The sequence below is a fragment of the Malania oleifera genome, chromosome 8 (genome assembly GCF_029873635.1).
Source record: "Malania oleifera isolate guangnan ecotype guangnan chromosome 8, ASM2987363v1, whole genome shotgun sequence".
Lineage (NCBI taxonomy): Eukaryota > Viridiplantae > Streptophyta > Magnoliopsida > Santalales > Ximeniaceae > Malania > Malania oleifera.
The window spans coordinates 60,112,041-60,128,475 of NC_080424.1; the positions used below are offsets into that span (position 1 = coordinate 60,112,041).

Consider the following 16,435-nt stretch of genomic DNA (forward strand, 5'->3'; position numbering starts at 1 on the left):
ATATATGTAAACAAATTACATATATTTTTAAAATAAATAAAAAAAATTTGAAAATCAAAATATAATGTAAAACAAAATCAAATATAATTTGCAAACTACTTGTTAGCCATTCAAAAATTGCTAACTTGAATGAATCATGACAAGAGAAAGCTAATAACATTATAGAGTTCAAATTATTTTTAAGATTTAAGATACAACACTTAATTATTTTCGAAATGTTGAGGTCTAGGATTTCTAGAAATCAACTCTTATCATGACATTCTTTTTATATAAACAAGGAGTTAAAATTTTCTAGCCAAATCTAACTTGAGAATCACACCCAGAATGCGTAAGCCTCAACAAAAAATGCGAAAAAAGTGTTCCTTTTGTACAAATGCATAAGCTTCAATGTGTAAAGTGTTAGCCTTTTTGGAATTTAAGGAATTTGGTATTTTAGATTGAGCCTCAAGGCATTTTAGACATGCCTTGCCATGAGGCAAGCCTTGATTGAGCCTTTTAAAACATTGCATTAATGCATTCTAATCCAAAAACTAGAGCAGTCCATAAGGTAAAAACTTTTTTTCAAGCTTGGATTTGTTTCAGTGGTTTCAACATTAACTATGGAGGTCTTGAGAAGTAAAAAGCATGAGTTCAAATCTGGAGTGAAGCGACTTCAGCAAAAGAGCCAAAAACACGATAGTAATCAACTCAAGACTAGCACTGGGCTATGGCCTGTCCTTGGCCCATCTTGTTTCATTTGTACTACTGCTCCCAAACATTGAATAGAGATAGTTTGCTAATTATAAATTTAGCCTTGATTCAAATCAAAGCTGCTTTTTGTACTTACTTGGCAAATTGGCAATAAAGCAAAATATTTAAATAAAGTTTCGAAACAGTATCAAATTTATGCACATAAACTTACTTAATATAGAAGTCAATGATAGTGTCATTGATGAATGTATCTGGTTGTAACAGATTAATATCTCTCTTACTTATGGAAACAGCATCAGAATCCCCTTTTGGATAAACAACATCTTCAAAAGGCTTATCAAAACTGCAATCCAACCCTTGATCAAACTTCATTACTTATAGAAGATTAAAAGCACAAAATAAAATACCATGCAAAAAGTTGAAAAGAGGCCAATTGCAAGCAAACTTCAACGAACTCTAGTTACTCAAAACAACAATCTTGACCACACAAAGAACAGCAATCAACATCAAGACACAAACCATGACTATCTTATTATTGAGACACAAAACATGACTACCTTATTATTGAGACACAAAACATGACTATCTTATTACAACCTTGGATTACATACTGAATAAAAATGCAAGTAAAAAGATAAAACCTACAGGAGCTTGCAGCAACCAAAAAAGCTACAATAGGTTAATATCAAAAGTAAAACTTGATAAACAGATCAAAAATGAAAAAAAAAAAAAGAACATTAATAAGTCATCCACTACTTGATAACAAGAAAAGCCAGAGTGCAACCAATATTTTTAAACCCACAAAAAACTGAACTTGGGTAATCTATTGATATTTACAATTTTTTATGAGGGAAGATTTATTGGAAAGTGCAGGATTTGCAAAAATAAGGCAACAAATTCTTAAAAACAAATGGGGAGTGTGTGTGTGTGTGTCAGTGTGTGTGTGTGTGTGAGAGAGAGAGAGAGAGAGAGATCATAGTCCTTACAGATAAGCTCATAAAAATACATTAGCTCATAAAAATACATTATCGATAAAAAACCAAGGCAGATTCTCACCTTTTAAGCAAGAGATAAGAGCCTTGGAATTAGGGCTGCAACTGATCCAAGTGGCTCTACTCAGCACTCAGCTCAATTATGGCTAGCCCGAACTCATTTATTAAGTTAAACAAACCAATTTCAAGCTCATTAACTAAACAAGCCGAGCTCGTCTAATTAAATATTTTAAACTTTAAATATAGTTTTCCCTCTAATCATCTTTACTAATTATCAATTAAATTTTACTAGATTAGTGGTTTGGTTTGTTTGTTAATTTGAAACGAGCTTCAGTCGAGTTGTGTTTGAGCTCGAGCTTGCAAGATACACTCGAGCTCAACTTGTTTATTAATGTGAAACAAGTTTTAGTCAATTCAAGAGCCAAGCTCGAGCTATATATATGCTAAATGAGCTGAGCTCAAGCTGGCCAAAGCTCGGCTCGTTTGCGGTCCTACTTGGAATTACTGAATTTCAAAAAGCAAGATCCTAAAAAAAATAAAACAACAGATCTCTGATGAGCATCAGTGGCAGGTGTTTTCCGAGGAGTTCCGTTTTCTCATATTCATAGTAACTTACACTGATTATGTTATGACTCTGTTAAGTTCTTCTCTATTTTGTTTTCACAGCGTGGGCCTCTGGTCCTGTGCTTTGTATATTATCTCTTCCTTCCATAAATTTTTCTTATCAAAAAACGCATTACATACGATACCAAAAACACCAAAGCAGGAAGAGTAGCTCTCATTAGACCCTGTGTCAAGGACATCATACATACCTGATACCACATCCATAGGAAATACAACAATGAGAACAATTTGCTTGCACGGTCCTTTTATCAGCAATAAAATATCAAAACAACATCATCTAAGTGGCACTCACCATGATGCCATATGCTGATTTTTTTTATAACATGCTATGAGCCATGACCACATGTCAGGGATTAAAAGATCCCCTGTAAAATTTTATTAGTCTCAATTTAGGTTATAATAATTTTGTCAAACCCCACACAACTAGGAAGACTTCAATTTTTTTTTTTAAATATTTAAAATGAAAATGTAATCACAAAACAGAAATGCATCACCTCATAAGCATGACTAGAAATTTCAAAATATACTCAAGCACACTTGCCCTTTTAATATACAGAACCACAATCCATGACACAAAATGAGTAGCTCAAAGCCATAAGAACTTATTTTATGCTCTCTCCCACTCATCATACAAGCAAAAGCAAATTATTTGTCAAATTACATAGCAAAAAATAAACACACAAAACTCAAAATGAAATCCTTGCAATAAAAAACAAAACAAGAAACATATTTTTTGTTAGCTTACGACTTACGTAATGATAAACCAACAGTCACTGAAAACTCTGATAAGGTAGAAAATAGCAATGAAGGATCAAAATCCCTAAGCCTTCCAAAGCATACAGAAAGTTGGAGAATATTAATGAGAACTCTTTTTTTCTATTTGAAAATAACAATATCATCCAGAACTATTAAACAAAAAAAGCAAAGCAAATGAAACTTGGTTAAGAAGCACGACAGTACATTTTGACAAGCCAATTCCACCAACCAAACAAAGCGTAAACGAAAAATGACTAATTTCACTCACATAGGAAAATAGCGTTTTGGACAGAAAACGTTTTTCTGTCCAAGTACAGCATCTTCATTGCCAACGCCATCAGCACTACAAGAAAACAAACAAGTTCAACACATTATAACAAGAGAATAAATATTTAAATGATGAGATAAATAAAACAACTTGCACAACAAACAATAGATTGTTAAATATTAAACATACAGCAAGCTCCACGCATACTTATACAAGAAGATGAGTTGAAGAAAATGATTTACAAAAGATAGATAAAAAATAAAGCCACATGCAGAGCATCCAGTAAGATTGCTCCTTTGTGACCCAAGGAGAGCCTCTGCATAAAAGCAAGGGTATAACTGTGTTCACAAGGGCAACCCTTCCCCTACCCTTGCAAAGATGGCAGCTGTGGCCTGGGGACACCCTTTCACATGCAGAACAGAACTTCAACTGAAAATACAATACACCACATCACCTGCTTCAATGTAAAAAGTACAGCAACTTAAGGAAAAGGCATGCATCACTATCTGTATTACATCAATGTGCATAACGAATATTACAAAAACAAAATAACAGAAAATAAACAATACAATACTGCACCATTAATACACATAATATGAATTCTTCTTTGACATGCTTCAACCTGCCAAACTAAAAGTAAATCGGCAAATAATTCCCCGGTGCATGTGAGTGTTCATTTCACTAGGTCAACAGAGCAAATATACACAAAACTTCTTATTTATTATCCTCTAGCAGGAAATTACAACAAAATGGTATATTTTGCACTTCAAAACTGTTTAAGTAAATACAAGGAGGTGACCAATTATTAAATAACTAATCCTCATATTTCAAAGACACTTAGTTTAAGGATCTAGGGTTGTATGTAAGCATCAATTGAACACTAAATCCAAGCACAAAAACCTTACAAAAACACAGAAAGAACAAGTGAAATTAAGCATGCACTGTACATTACCATTGCCCATCTAAATAAAATCAAAATGTAAGGCCCAAAACATAAAGCAGAAAATACAAATCTTAATTATGAGACTTACTGTAATAATTATAAAAATGTGATATACATTTATAAAAAGGAAATTTTGTGAACTCACTCGAGCACAACATTCCAAACAGCCTTGTATCTCAAATCCAAAGAAATGATTGCTTCCTGCTTCCCAGACCAGTTGGGGTCGACAACTGCAAACTTCAACTCCTCAATGCCTGTATGCAATTTAAGTAGGGTAGAAAAAATAAGTAACTGACATATTAACTGAAATCAAACTGTCAATTTCTGTATTAGGATACAGATTGGACAAATGAAGCACCCAAAAAAAAAAAAACACATTGGGTTTGGCGGAGCGAGATAGGGTAACCAAATATTCAAGCAAATATTCGCTTGTAGGTTTTGAGCTCCCTCAAACAAAAGTTATTTAGACAGGAAAAAGAGAAACGAAAACTCACTATGGGCACCAACTGGTTGCAACTCCAAACAGAAGTTAAGATTCTAGAAATGGAAGTCCCAAGCTACTTAGATAGGAAAAATGATGAGGACAGCACTCAAAATAATCATCTACAATGAATGTGGTATTTGGGAATACAAATTTGGAACCATGCATTTAAATTGTAAACAATCTTAATACAAAATTGTATGGAGTTTTACAAAAATTCAATTCAAATTAATGGCCCAAGATTTGCATTCCCAAGTGCAGCCTTAGTGGGCCTGGATTTAGGAAAATTCATAGTTTCAACGTTAGAGGTTCAAGTCACAGAAATAAACTATCCAGGTGTGTAGGTAAGACCACTTACATCATGTTCTCTCCAGACCCCCTATGGCAATGGGAGCATTATGCTCTAGGCGACTAGGTGTTGCGTTTTCCTTTTTTTCATAGTTTTAGGTCCAATTGGAACTTGAAAAACATTAGGGAAAGGGCCGGAAAAATATGAAAGAATCCACCTTTCCATGCTTGATTTCAAGGGAAGTGAGAAAGAAGATAAAATATATAGTAAATTAATGAACAAAAATTTTATTTTGCATGTCATTAACCTTTGACTTTCCTTAATGTCCAAGTTTCCATCCTTAATAGTATTTGATATTTTTAATGGTCATTTTAGTCATTTAGAATCATTCATGTGTTAGTGTTATGTTAATAAGAGAGTTAGTGAAGGACTATGGTCGTTAAAATGTATTTGATATATATTATAAATAGAGGAAGAGACCTATCCCAGTGTTAAGTCTTCTATTTCACCCCAAATTTCAACATGGTATCAAAGCAAGGTCCAACCTAAACTCTACCACCACCACCAAACCAAACCCTAAACCTAGCCACCCTATGCAAATCAGCCAGTATAGGAGGATCAACCACACTCCTACAGCCTAGAAAGCAATCTAGGGGTTGCAAGAAAACTCAGTCGCTGAAAAATGCCCTAGTCATCACTTCCCTTCTCAGAATCTTCAAAACCCTTCCATATTTCACAAAACCAACCATATAGTCAACAACAGAACCCCACGATCTGCAATTCTGCAAAATCTCCTCACCAGAAACCCCTTCACGTGCCCCAACGCATCAGCAGGCTACCGACAGTGCTAGACACTTCTCGGTATGGCTCCGCCTGAGGATTGGTTATTGCGTAGGTAGTGAAACGACCCATCAAAGGTCCTACCCTCACTCATTCCAGCGAGTAAAGATTGATTGGAGCTTTGTTAAGGCAGGTCATGGCGATCCCATTGACTATGAGAGTAAGGGACGACAGCACCTTAAGACCTTTCCTGTCCTTATGAAAATGTTAATTCACTCACATATCTGTGATGACCCAACCATCGCAGTACGGTGGTGCAACTGCACCACCCACAAAGATCTCTATGTACTTGTCCAGTCCAGGACAACTGAAATCTTCTCGTCTGCGTGTGTGAAAAGAGCTCAAACAAGGAAGAATTTCTTAAAATTCAAGCATGGCCTGCCCATCTGCTAGTACACCTGGGCAAGGTGAGGGCGCCACTATGCCCCACTGCTCTATTACGACTGATCCCCAAACTATGCAAAAGAATCGAGAAATAAAAACCATAGTGGGGATTTCAATCAAGAAAGGCCTTTACGCACTTGATGGGGAAGCAAACTCTATTCTCGTTCGATTTGTATTTGGCCACAGATAGATTTCCTTTGACCTTTCAGAAGCTATGGATCAAGAAGCTCTTTAAGAAAGAGTGCGTTGAAGCTTGGGTTGAATTGGGCTTAGAAACTACTATATTCCTAGCCCAGTCCCTATCATTACTTCATTTGACCATAATACCTAGCTACTGGCCATATTTTTTGTTCAAAAATCAAACCTTCTTTTACCATGCATTCATGGCAATCGGATGGTTGTTGTTCGGTATTAGTAAAGTCCATTGGTGAGTCTCTTGGAGCAGTGGCAGCCTTCATACGCTGATTTTGTGGGGCTGTGGCAGTGTTTTATTTGTTTGTTGGTGACTCGTCCGAGGTTGTTTCAGTAGTTGACCTTGTTCGTGGTTGTTTATGTTAGTCCAACTATTCCTCTTGTTTGACATTGGTCTAGTTTGTGAGTGTTGAGATGGAGTTTATGAATCCCAAAAATATGTTTCCTTCATCACTGCTATAGAAAGAACCAAAAAGTTGGATGGAAAAAATTATTTCCAATGGTCAAAGGCTGTTAGAGTTTATTTAACAAGGTCAGGAAAATCTGATTCCAATTTGGACCTTCTAATAAGGAGAAAAGAAGTGTGGACTTAAGAAGATGCTTTGATTGTTTCCCTCTTTTGGAACTCAATGGAACCCCATATTGCACAAATGTGTATTCACAACAGTGGTTCCAAGGAAGAGAGCCCCCTGTAGCTTCTACAACCATGCCTTTGGTTTCCTTGTCATATGATCATATTTCCCACAATGTTGATCCTCCCATTGATGTTTGGAAAGGCAAACGCACATGAAAAAAACATCCCATCTTCAACTTTGTTTGCTATGACTTCTTGTCACCCCCCTATTATTGTTTTGCTACTACACTATCGTCTGTTGCCCCTCTGAAATCTATTTTTGAAACCTTAGCTCACTTTGGGTGGAGGAATGCAATGGTTGAAGAGATGAGTGCATTATAGGACAATGGTAGTCGGGAATTGGCAAATTTGTGGTTGGTTGGTGCCTGGGTATATACTCAACCCTAATGGTTTTGTGTGGCTCGTCTGAAGGCAAGTCTTGCTGCTAAGGATATATTCAGGCGTATGATTTGATTATTTAATTACTTCTTCCCCAGTTGCCAAACTCAACTCAGTACATCTGTTAATCTCCTTGGCCACCTCTTGTCACTAATCTCTGCATCAGTTAGATGAGAAGGATATCTTCTTGCATGATGACCTTGAGGAGGAAGCTCATATGGAGTAACCACCTAGGTTTGTCGCTCAAAGGGAGTCAGGCTTAGTAATCTGCTCAAGAAGGCATTATATGGAGTAAAACAATCTCCCAGAACATGGTTTGGTCGATTTGGTGTTGTAGTACTTGAGTTTAGCCTTCAACGATGTGCCGTAGATCACCCTATGTTTTATCATCATACTTCATCAAGTAGGATTCTTCTAATTGTCTGTGGATGATATAGTAATTACAGATGATAAAGACATTCAAAGCCTCATACGTTTTCTACAGACTAAGTTTTAGACCAAAGACTTGAGGCCATTGAAATATTTCTTGGGCATGAAGTATCCAGACCTCATCTGAAAACTGTTTTGCCACAAAGGAAGTAAATTCTTGATCTTTTGAATAAGATTGGGCTTTTGAGATCCAAACTAGTTGATACACTCATGGATCCTAACAAGAAGTTAAGAGTCGGATGTGGGTGATTTGTTGCCTAACTTAGGACAATATCAGTGACTTGTTGGAAAGTTGAGTTATCTCACAGTCACTCGGCCAGATATATCTTTTAGAACAAGTGTTGTGAGTCAATTTTTGGATCCTCCGAGGACAAGTCATTTTGGGACAGTAATTTGCATCTTGAGATATCTCAAAAGTGCACCTGGGATAGGTCTCTTTTATCAAGATCAAGGTCACACTTATATTCAAGGGTATACAGATGTAGATTGGGCCAAATCACCTTTAGATAGAAGATCCACAGCCAGGTATCATATCTTTGTTGGTGATAATCTGGTTTCCAGAAAGAGCAAGAAATTGTTAAAGTTTGATATACATTGTTGGCCCACAACCTAACAACTTTAACTTTTATGTAAAGTGGTAATCTAACATGGTATCAGAACTGGTTACTAGGAGGCCCTAGGGTCTAGTCTTATTGCCTGCGTTCATTGTGTGTCTTTATCTCTCCACGTGCTGTCAGGCTGCACGTGCGGGGGAGTGTTAAAGCTTGATATACATTGTTGACCCACAACCTAACAACTTAAGCTTTTAGGTAAAGTAGTGATCTAACAGCAACAAACCGTAGTGGCCAAGTCAAGTGTTAAGTTAGAGTATAAGGTCATGGCTCCAATACTTGTGAGCTTGTTTGGTTGAAAAACATGTTAGAATAATTGGGTTTTTCACATTCTCGGTGTGGAGTTGATGTGTGATAATCAAGTTGCTCTTCATATTGCCTCCACTCCGGTTCTCCATGAGCGAACAGAACACATTGAAGTTGATTATCACTTTTCTAGGGATAAACTTGTGCAGAAGCTCATTACCACTACTTACATGAAGTCTAATATGTAGCTAGTTGTTTATTTACCAAAGTTTTGGGGGGTGCTCGTGTTAAATTTATTTGTAATAAACTAGGAGCATATGATATCTACACTCTAGCTTGAAGGGGAGAGTTAATGGTTATTTTAGTCATTTAGCATTATCAGTGTGTTAGTGTTATGTTATTAAGTGAGAGTTTGGGAGGGTATTATGGTCATTAGAATGTACTTGATATATATTATAAATAGAAGAAAAGACCTATCATGGCATTAGTCTTCTGTTTTACCCCAAATTTCAATATATATATATATATATATATATATATATAAAGAGAGGATACATTAGAAAATTGATTTCCTTCTTATTTTCTTTTCCTCCCCTTCTTTATACAAAATTCTTTATCCCAATGGAGCCTTAAGGATTTGCAAATTTTTTTTATTAAAAAGGAATATTTATTAAGAGAAGGGGTAAAATTCATGCGGAAAGACAAAATATCCTCCAAAAAATAAAAACTAAACAAAAAGTATATCTTTGCCCATAGTGTGACGAATATACTTTGTTTGAACCCATCTACAACGCACAAAAATCAGTGGTTGTGGAAAGGATGCCGCTCGACCAAGTACTCAAAGGAGAACAATTGATCTCTTGAAAAAGGGTTTCCACGAACATCAAGAACTCCTATTAAAGAGAGAGAGAGAGAGAGGTCTTCATGACAGAATTAGTTCACAAAATCATATTTGAATTTAGTGATCAGCACTTAACACTTAATTTTACCAAACGCAACCACCCCCCCCCCCCCTCTTAAGAGCCTCCTGCTAAAAAAACCACCAAAAGATGTCTTTTTAAAGGTCTTCGTATTGGTAGAGAAACGGAAATTTCCCACCTTCTCTTTGCCAATGGCACTAGTGTCTTCTATGAGGCAGAACCTCAACAACTACTCAATTAAGGTCAATTCTCTGATTTCAAGCAGTCTCACAGCTTAAAGTTGACTTGGGAAAAATTGAATTTATTCCAATTGGGGGCACTTGTGGGGCTACCTAATGGCCATTGACCACATAGGAGGCTTTCCCCTAAAACTATCTGATTCTCCCTCTCAGAGCAAAATTTAAAGCCAAAGGAGTTTGGCATCCTATTATCCAAAGGTTTGAGAAAAACTTGCTAGATGGAAAAGCAATAACCTATCAAAAGGAGGAAGTCTTACACTCATCAAGAGTACTCTCAAACTTTGAGAAAAGTCAAAAGCAAACTAATGAACAAAAGAATCAAGGAATCAATACCCACAGGATCTACAGAAAGGTGAAAATAGCTATTTCTTAGGATAACAGCGGTGAAGAGGAAGGAGGTGGCAAGGGAATCACAGAAGCTAGCTTCCCCCGATCAATTATGGAGGGTGAAAAAACAGAGGACACAGGTTGTGTAAAGTGTTAGAATGAGCTCTTGAGATAGAATGTTAGGTGTCTTGGATCCTAAGGAGCGTCAAAAGGCAGTTTCCTTCAAAAGTTTCCACCCATGTGAATATAAAGACTAAGTTAGAGTTGGTAGATGGATTTTAGCTAGGATTATTTGTCATTTGGATGTCTATATTTAAGGATTTGAAACACTTGGTCGATTTGTAACACTTGGTAGATGGGCTGTTCATAAAGTGTGTGTGGGGGTCTGGATTTAAGGATTGATCGTATTTGTGTACTAACAGCTCCTTAGAGATATGTTTGGATGATTGTGGGCAACATTGATAGGCCTGTGAAGGCATTTTCTTCTACCCAGTTAGAGGAGATGGATAGGTTCAGTGATGCTTATCTTCTATCAATTCTATGTATGAACTAAATATTCCGTGACGTTTATGGCTGTGTTTTCCTAATGGGGTATTGGGAGAGAATTTTAATATTATTAGATATTCTCGTGAGAATGTTGGGGGTTTCAGGACTTACTTCGAGCATGAGAAGGTTGAATGATTTTATTAGAGAGTGTGATTTGCAAGATGTTTCATTGACTAATGCTCAGTTGACTTGGTTTCATTCTTTGATAACAATTCAATAGTACATTAATTCCTTACAAATAGAAGTGTGGCAAGCACAATTTTGGATATGCTTTAGTGTTAAACAGTGGTAGTAAAGGGTAAAGCTGTTAAGAAAAGCAACTATTACAAGAAATGCAAAAGACAAGGCAGTGGAAATTAAATCGCACAAAATTTAAGGGAATGTCACATTAACTTCATGAAGCCCCAGACAGGTCATCACCTAGCCTCAAACTGAGAAAAGATTTCTATAATATACCAAAAAATGACACAGAAAGTTGTATTGGGTAAAAGTTCATGACAAAAGGAAACGCACAAAGCTGCCACTTCAATCAGTACAGGAATAACAACCACTGAACAAATGCACTACCTGAAGTACCATCTGCATTATCATCCTGTGCCACATCCTTCGATATCACATGGAGCTTCACTATAGCTGTTTCAACCTGAGCACAAACCACATAAACAAAAATTATTTGGAGCATAGAATAAACTTTTATATCAAGCATATACAAGCATCACAGAAAAGGCAACTCCTTTGGACAGTTTTTAAAAACTATAGTTTTATAACTCACCCTTCCAAACCATTGAGACTCGATACCAACAACATCATGAATATCCCATTGACAGTCATTAATTCCTTGTGTTCCATGTGCAATTGAACCTTTTATTTTGATGCAACTGCTGGAAAAGGACAATAGTGAAGCCGTACAATATCTATCCCGATACACAATATAATCAGGACAAACAACAACAGCCATATTGTCATCCTGCAATAAAAATAGAAATGGTTAAACTTGATAAGCTGTCCAACCATTCCATTAGAGAGCAGCTAGCACCCTGCAATAAATGTATTACATTTTGATGGAGGTGCAGCATTTATCCTCAACTAGTCCAACCTGACCACAGATTGATCACAATGGATGAAACACAAACAAAGCACTTATAAAATGGAGAAGGCATTTTATATGGAGAAAGCATACAATCAAAAAGATAAATAAATAAATAAATTGGAGAAAGCATCAATTGATGAACAGAAGAGGCGAAATAGTGAAGAAGATCTTCAACTACAAGGAGGCCTCCTGATTGAGTAAAGCACTGAAGACCTGTTTTGTATCATTTTCATTTTCTATTTCGTTGCAATATAATGAAGAACATGTAGCAATTTATGCAAATTCATTTTAGTGGATTAAATCACCATGTACATAATTTCTAATGACAAATTTGAAATCATAACATCCTTGAAGGGGTGTTTGCTTTGCAGTATTAAAAATATTCCCATGGAATGAAATTCCCGAGAATCTTGTTCGTGGGAATGGAATGCCTGCCTCATGGGGAAAATTTTTTTGGTTCACATTGTAAGATTCCCAGGAATGCAAACAAGACGCCCATATTAGTGTTTGGTTTAACATGGCAATTAAGAAGATAACCATTATACCCTTGTATAAACAATATATGAAGAATAATTATATTTTCAACATACAAAAATTGTACCTCATTAAATCCATATCCTAAAACTTTCAACAATCATAAACTAAAAAAGTCAGCACTTCTAACCCAATTAACCAAAATAATTAAGGTCAGCACAATCTCCAAATTCAAATCATAATATTATATTACTGTAACACTATAATTATAATTATAATCCTTTCATCTTTATTAATAGTTTTATTATTTTAAATATAATAATAGTGTGTAACAATATTTTATTGATGTCCAACCAGCCAAAAAGGAAAGGGCAATTTGGTCACAAAAGTAGGATTCCTACAGGAATGGATTAAACTTACCCATAGGAGAGGGTGGGAATTTCTATGACTTGTGAGAACCTTTCATTTCCAAAAATGTTAAGATGCCCACCACGTCAGATTCCACCACCCAAATGTGAGAATGTCATGTCATATAGACATCACATTCCTGAGAACGTAGGACAATGCTGCAAACCAAATGCCCCCTAAATGTTTTTGAATTTTATTTTTAAAAACAATTGTCCAAAATATTTTGCAATGATCAACCTCAAAGAACTAAAGAGTGATTTCAAATATATAATTATCAAGTAATCATCATTCTTATTAACAATATTTTTCAGGACAAACGACTCTAACCTCATTTGGCAAAAAGATATGGACCTCAAGTTTGGACAGAAGAGCAAACCTCCAATTTCAAAACCCTTGAGATCTATCAAAAAGAGAGAAACTTCCTTGATATTTGGCAAAGGCAAGCCCAAAGAGGAGTATAAATGTTCCAAAATTCAAAGGTAAGTAAATGAAGATCTATAATATTCTTAAAATAGGGAGGTCCGTATCCTTTTTTCAGACCTAAGGTGTCTTCAACTCTATAATTTTATTTTATTTTTATTTTTTTGCATTTTCTGTTATTCTAATTGATTCAAGATTTAAATTTATTTTGATTTATTAAGGTTTAATAATGGTATGGTTAAATTGCTTAGTTAGTACTTGACAATGAAAAATTTTACTGCGACTAAAAGATCCTATGATAACTAATTGTTATTTGATCCATGAACCAAAAATGAACATGAATTCAAGATTTTTAATTTGTTTCAACTTGGGGAAATGGCCAAACATATTACCATATTTCAGTTTTTAATTTTTGCTTTTCATTTTTAGTTTTCATTTTGAATTTTTGTTGTCATATGTTTTGCCCATGGTACCAAATAGCCCCCCACTTGTCCATTTAAAGCAAGAAGTGTAGCAGCACCAAGCAAGTCTAATATTAGGGGTGAGCATAATTCGGGAAAACCCAAATTAACCGAATTAACTGACCGAAATTGGTCAGTTCGGTTCGGTTAAGAACACAAGATTGGTCGGTTCAATTATGGTTTTACAAAGTTCAGTTAATCGGTTTAGTTAAGAGGAATGTTAATTCGATTAACCGAAATAACTGATTTAATAATTAATTAAAATTTAAATATAAATTAGTATATGTTAATATGTCAATTAGTATATGCTAATTTGTTAATATGTTAATTAGCATATGTTAATTTGTTAATATGTTAATTAATATTTGGTAAAAAAAGTCTACAATTATATTATGTTTTTATTAATTAATTTCAAATTAATTCGGTTAAATTCGGTTAACCGAATTACCCGAAAAGGTAATTTGGTCGGGTTCGGTTTGGTGAGGCCCCTCTATTCGGTCAGTTCGGTTAACAGCTCTCATTAACCGAAAATTTGGGTTAGTTCGGTTAATTAACTGAATTTGGACAAACCGACCGTTTGCTCACCCCTAATCTAATACACTCGATGACGATGTTGGCTTGCCAGAATCCTAATTTCTTCCTACGTAAAATCACATATAGAGATTATATATTGCTGGGACAAAAGAGAAATAAAGATAAAAGCACAAAGCAAGGAAGGAAATGATAAGATGCTGAATACAAATACTGAAATAAACATGTGTAAGACCTCATATTCTCTACTTCAGCCTCCTAGCATCATGAAAATTCCTATATATGATTATATCTACTATTAAAGTAACACATTGCACATTTTTAGCCAAAAAGGCAGATAGAATGATTACCTCTCCCCAAGCCCCAAAGCGTTCATCCAGTGCATGTCCATCTGAAGAAACTGAAATTATGCAGCACATTGCAGTAGAAACATCAAGGGCCGTTGCAGTAATGTTGAAGTTAAACGCAGGGTGAAACTAAAAAATATCAACAATTACATAAATGACGAAATATACCACTATCCTCTGCAATATCAGATGCAGGGGTTGATGGAGAACTCTCTTTCATGCTTCCATCAGTGTTAGTGGACGTGTCAACTGGCTCTGGCTCATTCTGCACAAATTGCAGACCCATAAAAACAAATTTGATAATACATAACAATTTCTGAATTCAGAACAAAACTTCGTAAGATATATAAATTTCAAAGTACACTGCACGGGGACTCCGGAAGGAGGCAGTCCAATTGACTGCTTCCAGCTACAGGCGCTCCAGGACTAGAAGCTTTTCTTTCTAATCCAGAAAAAATACTTTCACGTTCGTGATTATCAATTGTGCAATGGGAGTGTTCATGATTTCTACAGCTAGATTGCAGAACAGCCCCGAACCCAAACGTTACTTTGGTATCAGCGTCTTCTCCCGCTGCGCTCAGGGGAGAGCATGAAACGGCGTTGTCAATTGCATCAACATCAACACAAGGGGTACAAAGTCCATCGCCATCTTCCTTTGCCGGACCATTGGATCCATGGGCAGCTGGGAAAAAAAATAAGAGCGACGTGAAGGAAAATAAAAAGGCAGAGGAAGACAAAAATGGAAAAAACACAAATAAAAATACATTATTCTCTCTCAGAATCCCAGAAAAAGCATATTTCTCCTTTCATTCCCCTATTTTCGAGGGAACAAAGCAGAGGGTTTAGGGTTCTGCGCATCAAACATACCGAACTCAAGGAGCTTGTACTTCATTAGAGGCGAACTCTCAGCACTAGGGTTTTTGAATTTTCCCAAAACCCTTCGAGACGCGATTTCAGGAAGCTCGTCTTCTTCGTTGAAATCAAACACGTCCAGGCCCTTACAGGCGGAACTCTTCGTCATGGCGCCAGGAGAGCTCTAGACCATCAGTAAGTGAACAATGCGGAGGGATTCCGATGCGAGAATTAGTGTTTCACAGATCGGATAGGAAGGCAATCGGACACTTCCGGTCAAAATCGATCGGGGGCGGAGGATTTGGGGAGAATGGATTGGAGCATGCCCTAATTGTGCACGAAAATCCAGTTTGGACAGAACCACTGTCCAAGAAGTGAGAAGAAAACGCGCGTGTTGAGAGCGTGATTCCGCCTCTGCGGTTCCTTTAGCTGAGGACTTTCTCTAATGATGCTTATGGTGGATAGTGATTAAAAGTTAGCCGTTTGATCAAAAATTATAAAAAAAAAATTAAAAACTAAAAACTTGTTAATACTGATATATTTAAAAATATTTTAAAAAAAATATTCATTTTTATCTTTAAATCAAATAATATTATAAAAATATAATTAATAAAATTATAAAATAATACATATTAAAAATATTATAATAAAATTAAATTTATTATAATTATTTTACTTAATTGTTATACTTTCAAAATTTACTTTATAATAAAAATTTTATTAGGCATGACAATTGAAAAATAGTTAAAATATTTTGTAATTGGCTTAAAAATGTTTTGTAATTAGCTTTATTATTATTTGTTAATATTTATAAATATTTTTTTCAACTGTATTAAAATTTAAGCAATCATTTTATTTTAATTTTAACTTTAAAGTGTAGAAAATGAATGATTTAATCTTAAAAAAAACTATTTCTGAATATTAAAATTTTTGGTAACAGATTGTCAAAACAACTGAAAACTATAAAATTTAGTTTTCAGTTTTTTTTGCCAATAGTAGAAAACCAATAATCCAAACAGAAAACTAACAACATAAACAAACGTATTTTTATAATTTGTTTTTT

General features: G+C 35.4%; 1 protein-coding gene across 4 annotated transcripts in view; it reads right to left on the reverse strand.

The window, feature by feature from the left end:
* The window catches only part of LOC131162311 (probable ubiquitin-like-specific protease 2B), a 63,520-nt gene extending 47,704 nt beyond the window's left edge, over positions 1-15,816 (reverse strand). Inside the window, exons 1-9 of one of the 4 annotated variants that reach the window (XM_058118645.1) lie at positions 15,388-15,816; positions 15,069-15,202; positions 14,689-14,785; positions 14,524-14,573; positions 11,562-11,756; positions 11,357-11,432; positions 4,419-4,527; positions 3,331-3,405; positions 902-1,033 (exon numbers count right to left, since the gene is read on the reverse strand). In XM_058118645.1, the coding sequence (XP_057974628.1) occupies positions 902-1,033; positions 3,331-3,405; positions 4,419-4,527; positions 11,357-11,432; positions 11,562-11,756; positions 14,524-14,573; positions 14,689-14,785; positions 15,069-15,202; positions 15,388-15,541 (1,022 nt within the window). In that variant the 5' untranslated portion in view covers positions 15,542-15,816. Of the gene's footprint in view, positions 1-901; positions 1,034-3,330; positions 3,406-4,418; positions 4,528-11,356; positions 11,433-11,561; positions 11,757-14,523; positions 14,574-14,688; positions 14,786-14,882; positions 15,203-15,387 lie in introns of all 4 variants that reach the window. The other 3 variants (XM_058118643.1, XM_058118644.1, XM_058118646.1) reach the window with 3 other exon arrangements.
* Between the last annotated feature and the right edge of the window lie 619 nt (positions 15,817-16,435).